At 35.5% G+C, this 22,972-nt stretch overlaps 1 protein-coding gene, 1 long non-coding RNA gene and 1 other non-coding gene across 5 annotated transcripts in view; 2 read left to right on the top strand and 1 right to left on the bottom strand.

Annotated features, from left to right (window-relative positions):
• The window catches only part of NIPBL (NIPBL cohesin loading factor), a 201,077-nt gene that overhangs the window by 20,792 nt on the left and 157,313 nt on the right, over positions 1-22,972 (bottom strand). For all 3 annotated transcript variants that reach the window (XM_045439988.1, XM_045439979.1, XM_045439996.1), the window contains 5 exons: positions 21,878-22,012; positions 20,510-20,608; positions 19,147-19,200; positions 4,224-4,332; positions 2,558-2,694 (listed from right to left, as the gene is read on the bottom strand). In XM_045439988.1, the coding sequence (XP_045295944.1) occupies positions 2,558-2,694; positions 4,224-4,332; positions 19,147-19,200; positions 20,510-20,608; positions 21,878-22,012 (534 nt within the window). The remainder of the gene's footprint in view (positions 1-2,557; positions 2,695-4,223; positions 4,333-19,146; positions 19,201-20,509; positions 20,609-21,877; positions 22,013-22,972) is intronic.
• On the top strand, positions 1,216-1,317 carry LOC123582155. The gene has a single exon (XR_006704246.1). It is a non-coding gene; the product is annotated as a small nucleolar RNA U13 (small nucleolar RNA).
• Positions 8,763-14,581, top strand: LOC123577780. Its single transcript, XR_006702079.1, has 3 exons — positions 8,763-8,773; positions 12,975-12,977; positions 14,474-14,581. It is a non-coding gene; the product is annotated as an uncharacterized LOC123577780 (long non-coding RNA).

A 22,972-nucleotide genomic window follows, 5' to 3' on the forward strand; every position in this document is an offset into this window, starting at 1 on the left:
CTTATCAGCCTAGAAAATCAAGTAAAAGAAGTATCTTAAAATCTAGAAGAAAAATTTAAAGATGGAAATCGTGAAGGAAAAGAACAAAAGAACATAATATGAAGATAAATATCTGAAATGATTATAACATAAGATGTTTCAACATCTAAAAAATTTAGACTAAAGAGTTTCCAAAAAAAGGAAAGAAAAAAAGCCCCACCATTCAAAGGTAAAATGGTCAAATGACATATAAATATACATGTACACATACAGTCAAATCACAGATAATTAAGTACAATTGGTTAATATCATAAAAAAGATGCACAATCTTCTTGGAAATCAAGGAAGGGAAAATGAAGCAAAATGAACTATTGCTTTGCACCTGACTGGCAAAGAGTGTAAAAATGACACAGATGGTCCTTCACTGGTTTCCAAAGAGGCTCTAAAACAAGTCCGCCAGCAATCAGGAAAAATCTATTAAAAACCCCAAACCAGAACCAAAAGAACATTCCCTTAATCTAGCAAGTCCATCCCGTAGGATGTATCCCAAAGAATAAAAAGCACCAGTATTTAAAGGTATATGAATAGGAATGTTTGTTAAGGAATCGTTTTGTAGTCCCTATCAATAGGAAACAATGTAAATATGTGCCAAATTGGGAAATGGTTAAATGTATCATAGAATATCCATAAAATGGATAATCTATACACATACAATACGTATATGTATGATAGGTATATAACATAATCGGATTCTTTAAAGTTTATTTATTTTGAGAGAGTCAGAGAGCACGAGCGGAAGAGGGGCAGAGGGAGAGGGAGGGAGAGAGAATCCCAAGCAGGCTCTGCACCTTCAGCCCAGAGCCCGACACAGGGCTGGATCCCATGAATCATGAGATCATGACCTGAGCCGAAATCAAGAGTCTGACCCTTAACTATCTGAACCACCTAGGCACTCCATAACCTGATTTTTAAAAACCCAGTCAACCAGTTATATACGTGTGCATGTGCACAATTACAGAAGCATGGATATAGTATGTAGGATAATCCAGGTTGTTTCTCCTGAGGTGAAGAAGAATAAAGATGGAGGTAGGGTACAAAAAACAAACATTTAAATGTGTCTAACACATAGGAGATGGCCTTATTTATATAAAAACTTCATGTGTGTGTATAAAACTTTCCAACATTCATCCTTCCTTTTGGCATACCTACAGGGTCAAATAAAAAATATATTTATAGATCCTTTTGTAGTTCATAAGTGTGATGATTGGGTGTTCATGCTATTATGTGAAATGTGCCTCTCAAACCTTGTTACGACCTTGGCACATTACCCATCTGACATGATAAAAAGAACATTTATGTATGTCTGCAGGCGAGTGTGCACACTCGCGCGCACACACACACACACACACACACACACACAGAGATTACACAAAATGTTTTCAAAGTAATCTTGCTAAAAAAAAAAAATACTGATTCAAACAAGGGCCATTTATGCAAGTTTCCTTATAGTCCTAGAAGCAAACAGACATGGGGTTGAATTCTAGCTTTGGGACTGGTCAGCTGTGTGATACTGGGCTAGTTATTTATATTCTCAAAGCTTCAGTTCCTTATCTGTAAAGCTGAGATAATAATGATAATACTTCACAAGGTAAATGATATAATGTACGTAAAATTTTTCACTGTATTTGGCACTGTGTTCAATAAATATTAGCCATTATTATTGGCCATAGAATACATATTAATCAATTTATTTCTGAATTTAATACAAACCCTAAAGATAGAATTAGGGTCTCAGAAATTATTATGTTGTTTTTATATATATTTATCTTCTGGTTCTTAAAATTTCTCAGGACATCCTGAGGTTTTTCATCTAGAACTTCCTAATTTAGATCACCAGAAAACCAGACCACAGCAGCAAAACAAATCTTGTAGAGAAAACAGTTAAAATTAGCTCCTTAGGAACACTGGGGACATAGTAAGTAAAAAAAAACTTTACATTTTAAAGTTTTTAGAATATTTCAAAATTTAGTGTTTGTAACAAGCCATTTAACTCACCATGCTGTCATATAAACTGCTGGATTATTTTATATAAGCAATGTTTTATTTGATTTTCACATTTTATCTTAGAATAACAGAGTATGTGCAATATTAATTTAAAACAGCCACCTAACATCTCTGATATACTAGATTTTCCATATTCAACCTACTGATGTATTAGAAAATAAATATACTCAAAATATATTGAAATGACAAATGAAAAGCAAATTCAGAATCTAAAAGAGTAAATTTCTGAGTGAGAGGAACTCTGCCTCATTCACTCTTGAGGTCTTAATAGTTACAACATTTAGGAAGCATTTAATAAGCATTTAACTTGAGGAGCTTATGGAGAAATGAAGTCAGAACTTCATTTTTAATATATCAGAAAAATGATGTCTTATATAACTTGCCACAAATATTAGAACATATATTTGAGTACATGACACAGTCGATCATTGAAAATGTGGATGACACAATGTGAATTCTAAATTTAAAATACTACATGGTAAGACATAAAAAAAGAGGACAGCTCTATACTTACACTACATTTAGTGGTAAGGTATGGCTGCATAGTCATGGCATGCTTAACCATGAGCTGAGGTCTTATTTTGCTGAATAAGAACAAAGTGGTTATGCAAGCTACCAATCTTCCAGAATTCACACCTTTATTGTCAGAGTCTGGAAAAACAGAGAAATAAGATACTAAAATACGACAAGGCAGTGGAAATTATACAGATTATTTAAATTACTCAATATTATCCCCTGAACTGATTCAGTACATACTTCAATAAAAGATTAGCATTTCTTATGATACTAGACTTCCTACATTTTTTTTTACTATACATATTACATACATTAAGAATAAAAGACCAAAGAGGCTCCACTATGCAAGGCAAATTTTACACTGAGTGGTGGAGGACTGAAGTTAAAAAAAATAGAATGAGTTAAGAAGTTTAGGAATGGGCTTTTGGGAATAAACATGGTGTTTCTTATATCTAAAAATGGATGGAAGTCAGTATGGGCAAGTTAGCAAAGCAGGACAAAAGCAATTTAGCTGAGGTGATACCGTGTTTGAAGGCACTGGGAAAAAAGCAAAGCTGCAGCGGGAGAAGAATGTTAAAAGACTGGAGTGACAAATTAAGAAGCTGGACCAGGGCTACATCAGAAAGGTAAACCCACTGCTGCTCCAGTGGGAGGAAAATGCTGTTAGTTAGGAGATACAATGGTTCTTAGGAGGCAAATTAGTTTTTAGAAGAGATTAACAGTTTTCAACATTAAGTGACAACAGTATCACCCTTAAAATCTAGGAGAGGCAAAAATAAGGGAAACAGAACTAGGAGATAAAAAGAAAAAGAGGTACACATGGAAAATGAAAAAAAAAAGTTAAAGAAAAAAAAGGCATAAAAATATAAAGGATACCAACAATTTCCTTAGGTGCCATCATGGTACCTCTGCAAGAGGCAACTGGCCCCCAATTCTGGAGGATGACCAAGGCTGACTATTGTTCCTCATCAATGTACATTAGGAGATGGGAAGTAATGTTAGTCTTGGGTGCTTTAAGTAAGAGATTATCAATTATAGCTTTTACAGTTTTATATATTTACTTATAATCTGATTAATAGCTTCAGATTTGTGACTGTTAAATAATGTAATAGATAATATAAAATATTAAGCATTTAAGGAATTTGTCAATTTAAAAAATATTAGCTGCTTTATCTAGCTCAAGATTAAGCACATTTTACATAACAATTATAAATGATATTAGGAATGTACTACAAATCTTTTAAAAACATTTTTATAATAGTTAAAACAGTTTCATTTTGAGAGAAAGTTTTTTATCATTTAAAAGATACCAAACAGTTTTAGGATGAGTGCAACTAACTAAATACATATTAGCCCCTGAACTTTTACGTCTGTACAACATGACATCTAAAAGATATGTAGAAGAGATGAGGCCTAGGCTTTTATTATACTGCTCTAGGTAATCTTAGTTAACCTAAACAATATAATCTAGGATGTAACACCAAATGAACAACAACACAAAAAAAAAACCAACCAAACAAACAAAAAAAACCCACCTTCATTTAAAAGTGAAGTAGTTAATTATTAGGCTAAGCAGAACCAGAGGCAAAATTGAGAAATGTGCCCAAAGTATTTTAAAATATCTTATAAAATCAACTTAATGACCAATATATAAAATGTCTTACCAGCTAGAGATTCCTCATATTTAAGAATGTGCTCAACTAGGTTATCAACAAGTTGAGTACAAGCTTTCTTCACAGGTTTATATGAGGAATCCTCTTCGGACTTCAACAACTATATATGTATATATATAAAAAAAAAAATCCCAGTATAATTATTCATTAGGCAATAATAATATAAACGCATTAAATGTGTCCATAAGTAATAAGCTTTTCAATTTGTCATTAACAATATGGAAAATGCAAATAAACAAAAATATATAGCAAATGTTTTAAAATATCTTATAAACCAGTAATTTATAAATACTTTCAAGCGATGTTAGTATGGAGTATTTAAATTGCTGTGTGTAGGAACTGAGGTACGATATGAGAGAAATGAGAAAGGTGACCTTCCTTAATGCCCAATGCTAGTTGAAATATTTTAAAGAATTAGAATTCTATTCCTCATTATTTCAAATCCTTTGATATCTCAAAAAAGTAAGAGTTAATTATACTTTCTATATAATTATAACTTCATCTGAATTGGATCTTAAATTTTAAAATTATAAAATTATAAAACATAAGGCTAGATTTCTTTTCTGTATTATCCTTTGCCAAACTATTAATAAACAATGTTAGAAAAGTGTTGGGAATGATGAGATGAGGAGAAAAGATCGGTCTAACTATGGCCAAAAAGTAAAACCCATTCAAACTTTTACAATCACAGGTCAGTTGTAAAGTCATCTAAGGTATATGTTTTCTTAATACACATTAGCAAATACAACTTTGGGCTATAAAGAAGTTGAAGTGTATATGTGATTTTCATGAAGAGTTCCAGTGCTGTCCAATATAACTTGCTGCAATGATGGAAATGTTCTGTATCTGTGCTGTCCAATATGGTTGCCACAAGACAAATGCAGCTACTGAACACATGAAATGTGGCTAGTACGCCTGAGGAGTTAAAATTAAATACAAATAAAAAATTCAAATTAAGTTTAAAAAACACATGTGGCTAATATTGGAAAGCTCAAGTTTAAGCCTTCACTACAAGATGCATGAATGATTAAAACAGTTGACAGCAATCAGAATAACATAATGCATACACTGCCCTCATCCTCTTCAATTTAAAGAAATAAAGAAAATTTCAATTTTTAGTTTTTTCTCTGTACAGCAAATTCTCCTTGTCCTGCTCTATAACTCAATTCCTTAAGCAGCTATTAAAACTGCATGCTAGCCTCTTCCAGGCAGGAGCAGAAAATAATCCCCTCTTGTTTTTTCCTCTCCAAGATATAAAGTGTACACAATAGTATAAATACATATTGCTATGTGCCCTTTTAATTGATTTACTTACTGTGAACCCAACTCAAGAACATTTCCATAAACCTTTATTTCCCAATGCACTCCCTTTCCCTTATTCCATCTTTCTGTTTCACTTCAAGGTAACCATTATCAGGAATTTTATAATTTTTTTTTGCTTAAAAAATGGTGTCAGCTGTATACTGTTCATAATTTTGCTTCATTTTCAACTTTCTAAAAGGTATTATAGTGGACGTAGTCTTCTGTAGTCTTGCTTTGTTCACTCAACATTATGTCCCTAACTGTAATCCAGGTTGTTGCAAATGACTACATTTTATTCATTTGAACTGCTATACAACAGCTACTGTGTGTCAATATTGCAATTAATTGATCTATTCTGAAGACGGGTTAATTACACTTTTTTAGTGGCACGAGCACGAGCACTCTTTTTATCTGTCTCCTGGCACACATATGTGAGGTTTTCTTGGGTATATACCTTCAAGTGGAACTGCTAGGTCACAGGATATATAAATGTTAACTTTATGAAATAATGCTATATTTTTTCAATTTGGTTGTATTTTCTCAGTTAGTAAAGAGATATTGTTTAATCCATCTCTTCTCCCTCATTTGTTATCACCTGATTTCTCAATTTTTGCCAATGAAATGGGTGTAAGATATAGTACTGATTTGTATTTCCCATATTAATAACGAGGTTGAACACCCTATAGGCCATATATGCTATTTCTTGTATGAAATGCCTAATCATGACTTTTACCTATTTTCCTACTTGGAAAATTATGTTGATTTGTAGGAGAGGAGTTCTTCACATACTCTAAGGATCCTTTCTTACACATGTGTATCAAATATCATTTCCTAGTTTGTGACTTGTGTTAAGATATCTTTTGATTAAAAAATTGTACTTCATTCTAATGCAATGAAATTCATCAATCTTTTAAGGTTAATGGTTTTGGAACTTGTTTAAGAAATCCTTTAGAAATCTTTCCCTACAGAAAGGTCAAAAATATATTCACATATATTTTCTTCTAAAAGTTTTAAAGATTTTCTTTAATCTATATGATGTGATTACTGAGTTAAAGTAGCAATCAATTCTTTCTTTTTTAATTTATATTCAGGTTAGTTAACATACAGTGTAGTTTGGCTTCGGAAATAGAACCCAGTGATTCATCTCTTACATATGACACCCGGCCCTCAAAAAGTATCCTCAGTAACGCCCGTTACCCATTCAACACCCCCTGCCCAGCAATCCTGTTTGTTCTTTATATTCAAGAGTCTCTTAATGGTTTGCCTCCCTCTCTGTTTTTATCTTATTTTTCCTTCCCTTATGATCATCTGTTGAGGTTCTCAAATTCCACGAGTGAAATCATATATCTTTCTCTATTTTGCTTAGCATAGTATCCTCCAGTTCCACCCATGTTGTTGCAAATGGCAAGATTTCATTCTTTTTCATCACTAAGTAGTATTCCATTGTGTGTGCGTGTGCGTACACACCGCATCTTCTTTATCCATTCGTCAGGTAATGGACATTTGGGCTCTTTCCATAATTTGGTGACTGTTGATAGTGCTGCTATAAAACACTGGGGTACATGGGCACCTTCAAATCAGCATTTCTGTATATTTTGGATAAATTCCTAGCAGTACAACTGCTGGGTCATAAGGTAGTTCTATCTAAAAAAAAAAAAAAAATTCCTTATGGATAAGCCAATTTTCCCAGCCCTATTTACTGATAAGTCTATCTTTCCCCCATTAACTGCAGTGCCACTTCTGTTTTATAGTAAGTATACCCCTTCTATGTGGAGGCTGATTTCTGGGCTCTGCATCTTGTTCCTTTGGTCCATTTTGTACCACACTATCTTAACTGCTGTATCCTTAAAACTAAGTCCTTATATTTGGTAAGGCAAGGTAGTGCTCCTACATTTTCAGACATGACAACTGTCTTCAGTTCTTTGCTTTTCCACATATATTTTACAATCATCTCAACATATTTATGACTATTTTTTCCTTTCTTTTTCATTTTTTATGGTATTCTTCTTTTTCTTCTTTTTTTTTTAAGCAGGTTCCACACCCAATGTGGGGCTCGAACTCATGACGCTGAGATCAAGAGCCACATGCTCTACTGAGCCAGCCAGGGGCCCCTGATGGCTATTTTTTTTTCTTTTTTTTATGAGATCTCTCTGAACATTTTTCCATTTTGCATGATTTTCATTTTAGTTTGTAGTTACTCTGTCATATTTTATTCCTAGCTTATTGGAAGTTATCATTCAAAGGCATTAAATTTTATCAAAAATTTTCCGTGTCCCTGAAATGACTACTTATTTCTTCTTCTTTAGTGTTAAATCACACACTCACACACACACACACACACTGATGTTAAACCAGCATTACACTTACACATGCATAAATGCATGTATATACATAAAAAGATGTGTGCACACACACACATCTTTATACATCTTATTTTTGACACATTTCAAAGTAAATTGTAGACAATATACTCCCCCCCTCCTTTTCCCTTTCGAGATAAAATTTACATGGAATGACTTATATATTTGCTCAGTTTTGTTAAGTGCATTCATCATACAACTCAAACTCCTATCAGGATACAGATCATAAAAAAACAAAAAACATTAAAAGGGGCGCCTGGGTGGTTCAGTTGGTTATGTGTCCAACTCTTGATCTCAGCTCAGGTCTTGATCTCAGGACTGTGAGTTCAAGCCCTATGCTGGGTTCCACGCTAGGTGTGAAGCTTACTTAAAAAAAAAATACAGAACAGTGATCTACATCTTTAGCTTATATCAGAATCATCTGGAGAGACCATTAAAACACAGAATGATGGGCCCACCTTAGAGTTATTGAGGTAAAGCCTTAGAACTCATATTTCTAACAAGTTGCAGGTAATTTCAGTAACTTTTAGAACCACTAATATAGACCATTACCATTATCCCTGAAAATTCCCTCATGTTGGGGCACCTGGGTGGCTCAGTCAGTTATGCGCCTGACTTCGGCTCAGGTCATGATCTCACAGTTCATGGGGTTGAGCCCCACACAGGGCTCTATGCTGACAGTCTGGAGCCTAGAGCCTGCTTTGCTGCGTCTCCCTCTCTCTCTGCCCCTCCCCCACTCCCTCTCTGTCTCTCTCTGAAAAATAAATAAAACATTAAAAAGGAAAGAAAGAAAGAGAGAGAGAGAGAGAGAAAGAAAAAAAGAAAGTTCCTTCATGTTACTTTCCAGTCAATCTCTGAACCCAGCAATCGCTCTTCTGAGTTTTTCAGATACAGATTAATTTTGCCTCTCCTAGAACTTCATATAGATGGAATCAGAATATGTACTGTTCTGTGTAAGGCTTCCTTCACTCTGCATAATATTTTTATTGTGCTCAAGTTGTATGTATCATCAGTTTGTTTCTTTACGATGTGAATACTATTAAATTGTGAGGCTATATCATTATTTTTATCCATTCACTGGTTGATAGAGACGGTATTTGATTATAAACAGAAACGAAACTGCTCCTTAAACACTTTACTTAGAAATCTCCTCAGCTAAATATCCAATTTCATGCTTGAAGTTCTACCTTTCACAAAACACTAGAACAAGAACACAGCTCAGCCAAGTTCTTTGCCTCTTTATAACAAGGACTGCCTTTTCTCTGTTGTCCAATAGCAAGTTCCTCATTTCTACCTGAGACCTTATCAAAATGGCCTTTACTGTCCATATTTCTACCAACATTCTGTACAAGATTGTATTTATTCTCTAAGAAGACAAAAGCTTTCCCTACAGCTTCTTTTCTCTCTGAGCCCTCATCAGAACTGCCTTTAAATGTCTCTTCATAGTGGTATCAGCTTCTTCTAGTATGCACCTCAAAACTTTGCTAGTCTCTACTGATTACCCAATTCCAAAGCCACTTTCACATTATTTGTTTCAGCAGCATCTTACTTTTGGTTCCAATTTCTGTCTTAGCTTGGTCTTAGCTCCCAATTTCTGTCTTTGCTGCTATAACAAATACCACATACTAGGTGACTTCAACAGAAATTTATTTCTCATAGTTCTGGAATCAAGGTGCCAGCATATTCCGATGAAGATCCTCATTCTGGCTTGCAGATGGCTGTCTTCTTATGTCCTCATTTGGCAGAGAGCAGACAGATCTCTCTTGTGTCTCTTCTTAGGAGGGTACTATTCTGATTCATGCTGGCTCCACCCTCATTACCTAATGATCTCTCAAAAGCTCCACTTCCTAATATCACACTAGGGATTAAGCTTCAACATATGAAATTTGGAGACATATAAACGTTCAGTCCATAGCATTCTCTGAGAAATCCTCTTGAGGAAGGAGTCCCATACTCTATGGAAAATATACTGTTAATCTTTTCCCCAACTTTCGCCAAAAGGACCTACGGTCCTTTATCAGGTTAACTGTACATTGGAGAAAAGGAAATTATCAGACCTTTTAGGGATTATTAGATGCTGGTTCTGAACTGACACTAATTCCAAGAGACCCTAAAGATCGCTGTGGCTCAGAGTGAAGGGTGGGTGGTTAGAGGTCTGGTGGTCAATGGAGGTATAACTCTTGTCTGTTTCAGAGTGAGTCCCCAAACTCATCTTATGATTATTTCCAAGTACCAAAACACAAAATTGGAATAAATATACTCAGCAGTTGACAGAATTCCTACATTGGTTCTTTGATCTGTGTAGTGAGGGTTATTACGGTGGGAAAGGCCAAGTGGAAACCATGAACCAGGAAAATAGTAAGTCAAGATACTACATTACACCAGGGACTATTGAGATTAGTGCTATCATCAAAGACTGGAAGGATGCAAGGATGATAATTCCCACCAGATTCTCATTCAGCTCGCTCATTTGGCCTGGGCAGTAGACAGATGGATCTTGGGGAACGACAGTGGATTCGCATAAGCTTAACGGGTAGTGATTCCAACTGCAGCTGCTGTACCAGATGAGGTATTATTACTTGAGCAAATTAATACATTCTTTGGTTACCTGGCACCTTCTGGCAGATGCTTTTTTCTCCATCCCCATCAAAGCCCACCAGAAGCACTTTGCTATCAGCAGGCAAGGCCAGCAATACACTGCACTGCCCTACCTCGGGCGTATATTAACTCTCCAGTCCTATGTTATAATTCAGTTTGCAGGATCTTGATTACCTTTCCCTTTAATAAGATTATCACAGTGGTTCATTACATTGATGATATTATGCTGACTATACTTGGTGAGCAAAAAATAGCAACCACTCTAGACTTATTGATAAGACTTGTATGTGTCAGAGGGTAGGGAAATAAATCCAACAAAATTCAGGGGTCTTCTATTTCAGTGAAATTGCTGGGGTCCTAGTGGTGTGGGCTCTGTTAAGCTATCCCTTCTAAAGTGAAGGATAAGTTGTTGCATCTGGCGTCTCCTATATATAACCAAAAAAAAAGAGGCACAATGGCTAGTGGGCTTTGGAGTTTGGAGGCAACAAATTCCTCATTTGGGTGTATTACTCTGGCTCATTTATTGAGTGACCCAAGATGCTGCCTGTGCTGAGAGGGGCCCAGAACAGAAGAAGGCTGTGCAAGAGATGCAGGCTGCTATGCAAGTTGCTCTGCAGCATGGGTCAGATGATCCAATAGATCCAATGGTACTTTAAGTGTCAGTGGCAGATAGGGATACTGTTTCAAGTCTCTGGCAGGACCCCATAGGTGGACTGCATACAGTACAAGCCCTTAGGATTTTGGAGCAAAGCATTATCGTCCTCCATGAATAACTACTCTCCTTTTGAAAAAGAGCTCTTGGCCTCTACTGGGTCTTAGCAGATACTGAATGCTTAGCCATGAGCCACCAAATTACCATGTGATCTGAGTTGCCCATCATGAACTGGGTATTACCTGACTCACCAAGACATAAAATTGGGTACGCACAGCAGCAGCATCAAATGGAAGCGGTATATATGTGACTGGGTGAGAGCACATCTAAAGGGTATAAGTAAATTACACGAAGAAGCAGTCCAAATGTCTATGGGTTCCTATTCCTGCTATACTGCCTTTCTCTCTTCCAGCCTGTACCTATGGCTTCATGGGGAGTTCCCAGAGATCAACTCACAAGGAAGAGAAGACTTAGGCCTGGTTTATAAATGGGTCTGCACAATATGTAGGACCATTCCAAAGTGGACATTTTGTAGCACCATCGCCTCTGTCTGGGACATCCTTGAAGGACAGTGGTGAAGGGAAATTCCCCCATTGAACAGAACTACGAGCAGTGCACCTGGCTATTCACTTTGCTTGGAAGAAGGAACGACCAGATATGTGATTACATATTGGTTCATGGGCTATGGCCAATGGTTTGGCTGGATGGTTAGGGACTTGGAAGGAAGATGATTAGAAAGTTAGTGACAAGGAAATTTAGGAAAGAGGCATGTGGATAGATATCTCTGAATGCATATAAAATATAAGGATATTTATGTCCCACACGAATGTTCACCAAAAGATGACCTCAGCAGAGGAGGATTTAAATAATCAAGTGGACTGGAGGACTCATTCTGTAGGTGCCTTCTCTGAGGATATCAGCCTCTCTCCCCAACTACTCTTGTTCTTGCTCAATGCACTCATGAACAAACTGTCCATGGTGGCAGGGATGGTGGTTACACATGGATTCAGGAACACAGATTTCTGTTCAGGAAGGGCAATGTGGCTGGCCCATGGCCACTGCTGAGTGCCAATCTGTCAGCAGTAGAGACCAACACCAAATCCCTGATGTGGAACCATTGAACCATTCCCTGGATGAACAGTCAGTTACTTTGTAAGCACGTTGATTACACTGGCAGATTTCCATAATGGAAGGGGCAGCATTTTGTTCTTACTGGAACAGATGCTTACGATGGATACAGATTTGCCTTCTCTTCATGCAGTGCTTCTGCCAAAACTACCACTTGTAGCTGTATTAGAATGCCTTATCCACTGTCATGGTATTCTACACAGCATTACTTTTTATCAATCAAGGAGCTGGCTTGATAGAACATGGAATGGCCTTTTCAAGACTCAGGTATAGCACCAGATAGGTGGCAATATCTTGCATGGATGAGGCAAGATTCTACAGGAGGCTCTATATGCTCTGAATCAGCATCCAATATATGGTGCCGTTTAGCCCATTACCAGGATTCACAGTCTAGGAATTTTCAAGGGGTGGAAATGGGAGGGGCATCACTCACAATTAACTCCTAGTGACCCACTAGCAAAATTTTCACTTCTGGCAACTTTATGCTTTGCTGACCTATAGGTCTTAGCTCCAAAAGGAGCTTCTACTGGGAAACACAACAATAATCCCACTGAACTGGAAGTCAAGGCTGTGACACAACTACTTTGGGCTCCTCATTCCTCTGAATCAACAAAGAAAGGAATCAGGGTACTATCTGGAGTGACTGATCCTGACTACCAAGGAGAGACTGGACTAACACTCTATAATGGAAGTAAGGAAGAGTCTGTCTGGAATACAGGAGATCCTTTAGGACAACTCTTAGAATTACCATCTTCTGTGATTAAAGTCAATGGAAAACTATAACAACCCAATTCAGGCAGGACTACTAATGGTACAGACCCTTCATGAATGAAGGTATGGGTCACCCCACCATAATGAAGACCAGGTGAGGTACTTGTTGAAGGCAAAAGGAATACAGAGAGTAGGCAGTAGAAGAAGGCAGCTATGACCACATTACAAGGTATAGAAGCGAGAATTTTAGTTGTCATAAGCATTTCCTACTTATTTTGTTATGAATAGTGTGTGTGTGTGTGTGTGTGTGTCTAGAGACAGAGGAGAAGAGAAGAGGAGTGGAGAAAAAGCAAATAACGCCCCCTCCCTGCCTTTTTTTACCCCAGTCTGACACCATGGCTCCCTCCCACTGCTCACTTTTTCTCCCCTTTTATTCCCCTACCATATGACATAAAAAGTATGGACTTCATATCATAGTAGTTAAGTGTTGTTAATTATAGTATTTAAGTTACTGGGTATCAGGAGAAGAGTAAACATCACTCAAGGACTTTACTTTTTCTTATGGGAAAGATGTTAGTGTATTTTCAGTTCTATGCAGGATAGCTGTATCATGTTAGATGGAACTATGATCTTGTTATTGTTATCTGGAAATGAAGTATGGTTTAAAGAGATATACACAGGTGCCATGTTGACAAAGGGGATGTGTGATAGTTAATTTTATGTGTCAACTTGACTAGGTCAAGGGATACCTGATTATTTGGTTAAACATCACTTCTGGGTTAAAAAAAAAATTCTGAGTACTGGTGAGGGTGTTTCTAGATGCGATTCGCACCTGAATTCGTGGACTCAGTAAAGCAGATCACCCTCTCCAATGTGGGTGGTCATCACACAATCGGCTGAGAGCCTGAATAGAACACAAGGTAGACAAAGGAGGAAATGAACTATTCTCTGACTACCTGAGTTGGGACATCAGTCTCCTCTTGCACTCAAATTGGGATTTATACCATCAGCTACCCTGGTTCAGGCCTTCAGATACAAACTAAACTATACCCAGGGGCTCTTCTAAGCCTCTAGCTTGCAGACAGCCTCCATAACTGAATGAACCAATTCCTTACAATAAATCCTTTTCTCTCTCCTCCTCTCAGTATTCTATTGGTTCTCCTTCTCTGGAGAACCCAATACATGTCCCTTCCATGTCAATTCCTGGCCCTCTGAAACGACTCCTTTGAGTTTTTCCAATATAGATGAGTTTTAGCCTCTCCTAGAACTTCATATAAATGGAATCAGAATATGACTCTTATGTGTAAGTCTTCTTTACTCTGTGTAATGTTTTCATTATTCATCTAAGTTGCTGTATGTTTCAGTAGCCTGTTCCTTTATGATGTGGAGTACTATTAAATTATATGAATATATTAGTTTTCCTAATCATCCATTGGTTGTTAAAGTATTTGACTGTAAACTTTAAGGAGATCTCATTTTAGATTACAAAGGCCAGGAATGCATGAAATATGGGTTATTCAAGGTTTTTCATTGCTTATATTTTCTTATAAACTAAAAAAGGACCATTGAGTGGCACTAGAAAATCAATTCAATTTCTGTGTACCCTGTCAGAGTGGTTTAAACTAAATGGACTACTGTTTAGAAAAAAAAAAAATCTATCTACCCAAGGACTTTCATGATAGAAATTTTTCTTTTACGTGCTTGAAAAATGACAAAAACCTATGGAATCATTAAAAGTTTTAAAACTATGAATTCATTAAAGGTTATAAATTATAGGGAACAAATCTGCATATATTTAAAGTGTGTGTATACATAGCATACTAACAAAATTTAGTTGGTAGACAGAGTTTGGGGCATGTCTGAATTTGAAGGTGTTTCATATAGTACTCTAAGTTTCCCTAAAAAAAAAAAAAAAAAAGAAAGAAAGAAAGAAAGAAAGAAAGAAAAAAAAAAAAAAAAAAAAAAAGAAAAAAAAAAGAAAAAAAACTTCCACGAATTGGAAATCAATGACCTATAAGAAACTCACTCAATGCAAGAACAATAAAAATGAGAAATAGCAGAAACTAAAGAGAATGGAATATGTAAATGAGCTCATGTGGAAATAGTTAAGTATGCTAATTCTTTTTTAGAAAAACGTTTATTTTTTGAGAGAGCACGCAAGCAGGGGAGGGGCACAGAGAGAGAGAAAGAGAGAGAATCTCAAGCAGGCTGGATGGTGCCAGTGCAGAGCCCGACATGGGGCTCAATCCCATGAACTGTGAGATCATGACCTGAGCCCAAATCAAGAGTCAGATGCTGAATGGAATGAGCCACCCAGGCATCCTGGTGCTCATTATTCTTTAAAAAGAAAAAAAAAAAAGAAGGGGTGGGTTTGGTGCTCGGGTGGCTCAGTCGGTTAAGCGTCCAACTTCGGCTCAGGTCATGATCTCATGGTTCATGGGCTTGAGCCCTGTGTTGGGCTCTGTGCTGACTGCTCAGAGCCTGGAAACTGCTTCAGATTCTGTGTCTCTCTCTGTGCCCCTCCCCTGCTTGCACTCTCTCTCTCTCTCTCTCTCTCAAAAATAATAATCATTTAAAAATTAAAAAAAAAAACTTTTTTTTTAAACTCTACCCACAACATGGGGCTTAAACTCATGACCCTGAGATCAAGAGATACATGCTCTATCAACTGAGCCAGCCAGGTGCCCCCATGTGTGCTAATTATTCTTGACTCAAGAATTTCCAATGATTCTTCTAGTAGTACATTCTCTATATCCTTCCTAGCCTCTCAAAATTTATCCATGTATGTTGCTACAACCATTAAGAGTGGTTACGTCTCTGTTAACGTGTATCTATAATAAATATTTTTTAGCTTTACTTCTTTCATTAAACTAAATTCTGCTAGTCTAATAACTATCACAAAGTCACAGTGTCATTGGCAAACTAAACTTGCCAGAAACTAAAGAAGTTACATAATAGGGAGAAAGGATTAAAGGACTGAATGAACAACTAGCTAAAGGAGACTAGAAAGTAAAGATATAAGAAACATAAAACTTACTGCTAAGAGATTATAAATCTAGTCATCTCCTTTCTGTTTTCAATTTGCCAATAATATATACAGATATTATCTTAGATCCTTTTTTGGAATACTAAATAATGACATTTCTGACAGCTACAATTAATTCTTACTCATTTACTGTAATTATTAAATGAAATATGTAGTTGTAGAGTCTTCTAGAAATTATTATGTCCCCTTTGGAATAATGGCTGACATAAATATAACTAAGATAGTTACAAGGCTCTGTAATACAGAGCTAATTATTTGACTTAGGAGGGAAATGATACCAAATACATTATGTAAAATTATGAAATAAAAGATGATTTATGGAAGACGATTTAGGAAGAGAGCCTAAGATATCATAGATTGAAGAACATAAGCAAATACCATGAAGATGTTTAAAAAAGGCATCTTAAAAATTTTTTTAAAGCAACATATTACTCCACACCATCAGATGGCTAAACTTAAAAATACTGACAAAAACCAAGAGTACTGGTGAGAATGTAGAGCAAATGGAATGTTGCTGGTAGAAATGCAAAATGGATCAGCCATTTTGGAAAAAGTCTGGCAGTTTCTCACTCACCACATGATCCAGCAATCACTCAGGAATTTACCCAAGAAATATGAAAACACACATCCACATAAGAACTCGGCACACAAATATTCCTAGCAGCATTATTCAGAATAGTCCAAACTGGGAACACAAAAGTCCATAAATTTGTGAATTCATAAAGAGATTATAATACATCTATACTATTGATACTAGCCAGCAATAAAAATATTAATATACCAGCAACATTGTGTTAATTAAAAGAAGACAAGACAAACACACAAAAAACTACATGCTGCATGATTCCACTGATATGAAATTGGACAAAAGGTATTAAATGCAGCGACAAAAAGTAGACCAGTGGTTTCCTATGGCCAAGGGAAGAGGAACAATTACAAAGAGGCACGAAGAAGCTTTTAAGGGTGATATTCTATATTTATCTTGATTGTGCCTCAATAAAACAATTTTGGTTGACTGTTAAAAATATCGCTAGTTTTATTACTAAAAATACTGCAAAACATACAGAAGTGAACAAAAACAAATGGACTTAACTAGACAGCAGATTGTTGATACAACAGAAAAAATTTATTTCAAGATAGACTAATTTTTTTAAAGTATTTTTTTAATGTTTATTTTTTTAATTTTGAGAGTGAGAGCATAAGTGGGGGATGGGGAAAGAGAGAATCCCAAGCAGACTCTGCACTGCCAGCATGGAGCCTGACCCCACAACTACAAGATCATGACCTCAGCCAAAATCAATACTTGGATGCATAACTGACTGAGCCTCCCAGGCACCCCAAGATAGACTTAATAATATATTTTTAGTGGGCTATACATAAACATAAATGCAAAGAAATCTTAAACTGTATCCAGTAATGTTACTGTTAATATTAGTTGGGCAAAGCAAATAAGAAATTATGTTCCTTTCCTTTGGAACTAAGATTTTTAGCCTAAAGGAAAGAATAATACAATCAAAGAAGGAGACTTTCATAATCTTAAATTTGAATTAAAAAAAAATCAATATAAATTCTTGATTTATTGTTGCCTTTCTAAAAAATATATGTTTTCTAGCTCTATCTTTTGGAAAAGGCCCAAAGCTATGATAACCCATTAGCAAAGGACATCCATGGCATCCAGATTCTTCTACCCAAAGGGATTAGGGCTCTTTGGAAAAATGGCTGATTTCAGGTTTGGGGCAGAAAATATACAAGTTAAGTCAGGTCACCTTGTAGAGGCAAAAAGTAATCAGGTGACAAAAGAGTAACATGGTTATATCAAAAGGATACAAGACCAACTTGGAGGGACTACCACTGGGCAAAGATGGGACAATCTAAACTTCAAAAAGAATTATGATCAAGATAAATTGAAATACAAAGGCATACAAATCTATTCACTCACACTAATATTAAAAAATAAATAGACTCATTATAATAGGTGCACCAGGTTGACAACACCTAAACTGAAAGATCACTGAAAATGGATGACTAAACGTTATGTGCCTCCTACTGTGACACTGTATTATTCGCATCATTTATGAAGTATTCTTGTCCCCTACTCCCAAGATTGAACTTCAATATTATTAAGGCTCTAGATCTAATGAAGAGTTTACAGAAAAAAATGGTGAATAGAGGAACAACTTAAATGACATTAGAAGGAAAAGATCCATGATATCTACAATGTGGGACATTCTATAGGAAAACACATTTCCATTTCTATAGGAAAAGGGGGGCGTGAGGGATCGACTAGCATAGATTTAAGAGACCTAAGAGCCGTATCAACCAAAGCAACTGCAAACTAACTATACAAATGCATTTTGAGACGATTAGGGAAATATGAACATTGAAATAAGTATTAGAGTTGGGGGGAATAACATTAATATTTGTTTTGATACAGATGATAATGATATTCTGGTTATTTTTTACAGTAATTTCTGTTAGAGATAGATACTAAAACGTTTATGGTGAAATGATATAAAGTATGAGATTTGCTTCAAAAGTATTACAGCCAAAAAATAATAATAAAAAAACAAAAGGAGAGGGATTAGAGATGAAATAAGGCTAGGGAAATGCTGACAGTTCTTGAAGCTGGGTGATGGGTATTTCTATTTAAAAATTTGTGAAATAAAAAAATTCATTGGGAGATAAATATTCCCATATATGAAATTTTTCAAGAACACTAATTATGCTTTAATTCTGCACTATTACAGGAAATTCTACACATTTCATAACAAGCAAAATAATGCAAATATATAGTTGATGCAATCTGTAAATCTGTTTGTAAATCTCATGTCTATCATATAGATTAAAGGGATAAGAAAAAAAATATCTGGAAGGAAGTGAAGATAGAATTTCAACTACTGATTTAGAAAAATTATTTATAACAGTCAGTGGAATAATTGCTTAAATAGGGATATTAACCAAAACATTCAGTTTAATAAACTGAAATAAATTTTCCCTACCAAAAGGCAAATACTTAAAAATAACTGAAAAGGTTCTTTTAAATCATAAAATCTACAAAGAACTGCCCTTCTATTAAATTTCATGTTATCTGTTATCAAGAGTCAAAATAACACTCACGTTTTGAAGGAGTTGCTCAAACCAGTCATAGCCAGTATCTCTGCATGCTGCAACCTAAGTGGGAAAATATGGTGAAACTATCAAAATTAAGAATTTACTTAAAAATCTGAAAAACAAAAAACAAAAACTTTGCTATGATTTAGTGTGAGGTAAATAAATGTCTCAATTAAAAAAAATTATTTTAAAGTAAACTATTCTTTAAGTAAGCCAATAATTTATCAATATTAAATAATTTTATTCTAAAAATATCTTAGAATACATTCAAGAAATTAGTTTAATATATTGAAATTAAATACGGTATTATAGGGAAAGTGGGTTGGGGGATGAGGAATGAAATAGGTGATGGGGATTAAGGAGTGCATTTTTGTGATGAGCACCAGGTGTCGTATGGAAGTGTTCAATCACTATATTGTACAACTGAAACTAGTATTACGCTGTATGTTAACTAACTGGAATTTAAATAGAAACTTAAAAACATGGTGTTACATTTTGAATAGTAACTTGTACTGGTCAGAAACACGTGTAAGGTTTAAAACAACACAAATAGAAATGTTTGCTTATTATTTTCCTTCTAGATAGCAGATATAAAGATATGAGTGAAAGAGAGATAAATCTGTAATTGATAATAGAAAATTTATGTTCAAAACATAAAAAGTATTCTGGGCAAAAAATATTTATAGCTCATGTGTATAATTAAACATAATGAAACTAATCTTGATTCGCGTTTTCTGAAAAAGTACTATCTCATTTTAGGCTGCTATCCCTGGGCTATTGTTACCTATTCATCTACTTCTCCTTCCCCTGTCAGTTTTCAAGCACTGGAGGAATCTGGAGAATTTCAGTATCAGCGCTTAAGTCAACAAATGCTAATAAGGAGGGCTATGCAGAAACACCAATCTCATCTTCCTTGCATCCCTTGAGTATCTCCAGAATGTAAGGGAAGTACAACTGACCCTTGAACAATGCAGGGGTTAGGGATGCTGACCCCCTGCACAGTTGAAAATCTGCACATAACTCTGATTCCCCAAAAACTTAACTTTTAATAACCTACTGATGACCAGAAAACTTACCAATAACATAAAGTTGATTAACACATATGTTATATGAATTACAGACTGTATTTTTACAGTAAACTGGAGAAAAGAAAATGTTATTTAAAAATCGTAAAAGAAAATACATTTACAGTACTATACTGTACTTATTGAAAAAAAATCCATGTATAAGTGGACCTGTGCAGTTGAAGGGTCAACTGTAGTATTAAATGTCAGGATTAACAAATATCTCATCATTGTCTCTGTGTAAGAGAGGGAGGCCTCAACTAGGTTTGTACCCACAGGGACCACACCCTTGTTCGAGTCCTTACCACATCAGTGATGTTTAAAATTTTCCTCGTCATTGCTTCTTTGTCATTGTGTGGAGTTGGAGTAAACCAGAGTTTTTGGAATGTTTCATTTACTAATTTCTAGAAAAAAGAAAATTTCAAACTACACAACTACAACAAACATGGCAAAATTCTCAATCCCAAATTCTCATTAAAATCCAAAACAGGGGCGCCTGGGTGGTTCAGTCGGTTGAGCGTCTGACTTCAGCTCAGGTCACGATCTCACGGTCTGTGAGTTCGAGCCCCGTGTCGGGCTCTGGGCTGATGGCTCAGAGCCTGGAGCCTGCTTCTGAGTCTCCCTCTCTCTCTGCCCCTCCCCCGTTCATGCTCTGTCTATCTTTGTCTCAAAAATAATTAAACGTTAAAAAAAAAAATTTTTTTTTAATAAAAAATAAAAAACAAAATCCAAAACAAAGGTGGGGCACCTGGCTGGCTCTATTGGTAGAGCATGATCTCTGTTCATGAAGAGAAAAAAAAAAAAAGCCAAAAACAAAGCTACAAATAACGAATCAAAGCACAAACTACCAGAAATTTTTGGCACAAATTCCTCAATTTTTGAAAACAATCATCAATTAATTTTTCAAAATTATAATCTTTTTCAATTGGTAAAAATTTTAAATAGGTGATATCTGCATAGTACACAAAGGTTTTTTGTTTTTTTTTTTAATATTTATTCTATTTTTGAGAGAAAGAGAGAGACTGAGCATGAGCAGGGGAGGCACAGAGAGAGAGGGAGACACAGAACTTGAAGTGGGCTCCAGGCTTCGCACTGTCAGCATAGACCCCAACGCGGGGCTTGAACTCACAAACTGTGAGATCATGACCTGAGCCAAAGTTGGACACTTAATGACAGAGACACCCAGGTGCCCCACAAATGTTTTGATCAAACTAAAAAACATTTTTCTTACTTTTTTTTTGAAGGGGGGGAAGCTGTTAAAAAAAACAAAACAAACAAAAAAAATACTGGGACCATCATATACGTATAAATTCACGAATGAACTGAGGTTTATACTTTCAACAAAGTATTTAACTTAGAAAACCAAGTACATACCATTTAAAAAATAAAATAACTTTAATTTGATAATAAACTTGCTGCATATAATGTAATCACTACAATGGCATTAAATATAATTGAACTGGTTGAGAAAGATCAGATTTTATTAATACAAGATTTAGAAATAAAAATGTATGGAAGTATGTCATTTTTGAATTGATAATCTAAAAATGTTGATTTCCTTGTAAAGGTTTTTCATAGTTACACATTTTACAAAATTTAGCTATAATAAACGTTTAAATTATTTAAAACGTTAATGAAAAATGAACTTTAAAACAGTCATCATTTGATCTTACCTTAATGCCCTCTTCATCATTGACTCTGCGAATCATTTTTACACACATTTCTGTAATTTTTGGAAACGTTGGTTGTTCAATACAGATGTCTCTTAGAATCTTTATTACCCTTTTCCTGACACTGATACCAGTATCCTAAGAACAGAAAAGTATTTTTAAATATCAGAAAGCTCAATATGCTCAGGTGTAAGAAATGTGATAAAATGATATCAGGAAATAAATACCAACAAGCAGTACATTGAATACTTATTAACGTGATAAAGATGGTCTATATACTTCCTCTTTATATTCTTTCTTATTAATGTTACTACAAACATGGATTACTGTATTGCTTTACTTTTATAATATGATATCCAATACATGCAAAAATACTGAATAACACTGAACATGACACTAGAGTATAAACTTGTCAAAATTAAATGGGATAACAAATTAAAAGCATTTAGAATAGTGCCTGGCACTTAAACAGCATATGAAGTATTTTTAACAAATATTAAACCTAAATCTAATCAAACCACTGTCACTATGTTACAGTTCACAGAAAATAAAAGAACCAAACAAAAAAACAAATTAAACAAAGCCATGAGGAAATAACAAGACTGACCTGGTCTTTTTTTTTTTTTTTAAAGTTTTGAGAGAGAGAAAGGAGCATGTGGGGGGGGGGGTGGAGGGGCAGAGACAGAGGGAGAGAGGGGAACCCAAACAAGCTCCACGCTGTCAGCACAAATCTCAATAAGGGGCTTGATCCCACAAACCACGAGATCATGACTCGAGCTGAAATCGAGAGCCAGAGGCTTAACCGACTAAGCCACCCAGGCACCCCTGACCTGGTCTTTTTAAATTAGTCAGTGTAATGGGGGAAGTCTATAAAAGAGAGTACTCTAAATTTTAAAATTTGATCACCAAATGCAAAGTATGATTTTTGACTGGATTCTGTTCAAAAAAAAAAAAAAAAACTAGAAACTCCCCCTGCAGTTTTTGGGACAACTGGAGAATCGAGTATCAACTGGTTATTACAGGATATTTAGGGAGTGTTAATTTGGTTGGGTGAGATTAACAGTTTTTGTTTATAAGAACAGTACCCACACTTTTGGA

The sequence above is a fragment of the Leopardus geoffroyi genome, chromosome A1 (assembly GCF_018350155.1).
Source record: "Leopardus geoffroyi isolate Oge1 chromosome A1, O.geoffroyi_Oge1_pat1.0, whole genome shotgun sequence".
NCBI classification, from domain to species: Eukaryota; Metazoa; Chordata; class Mammalia; order Carnivora; family Felidae; genus Leopardus; species Leopardus geoffroyi.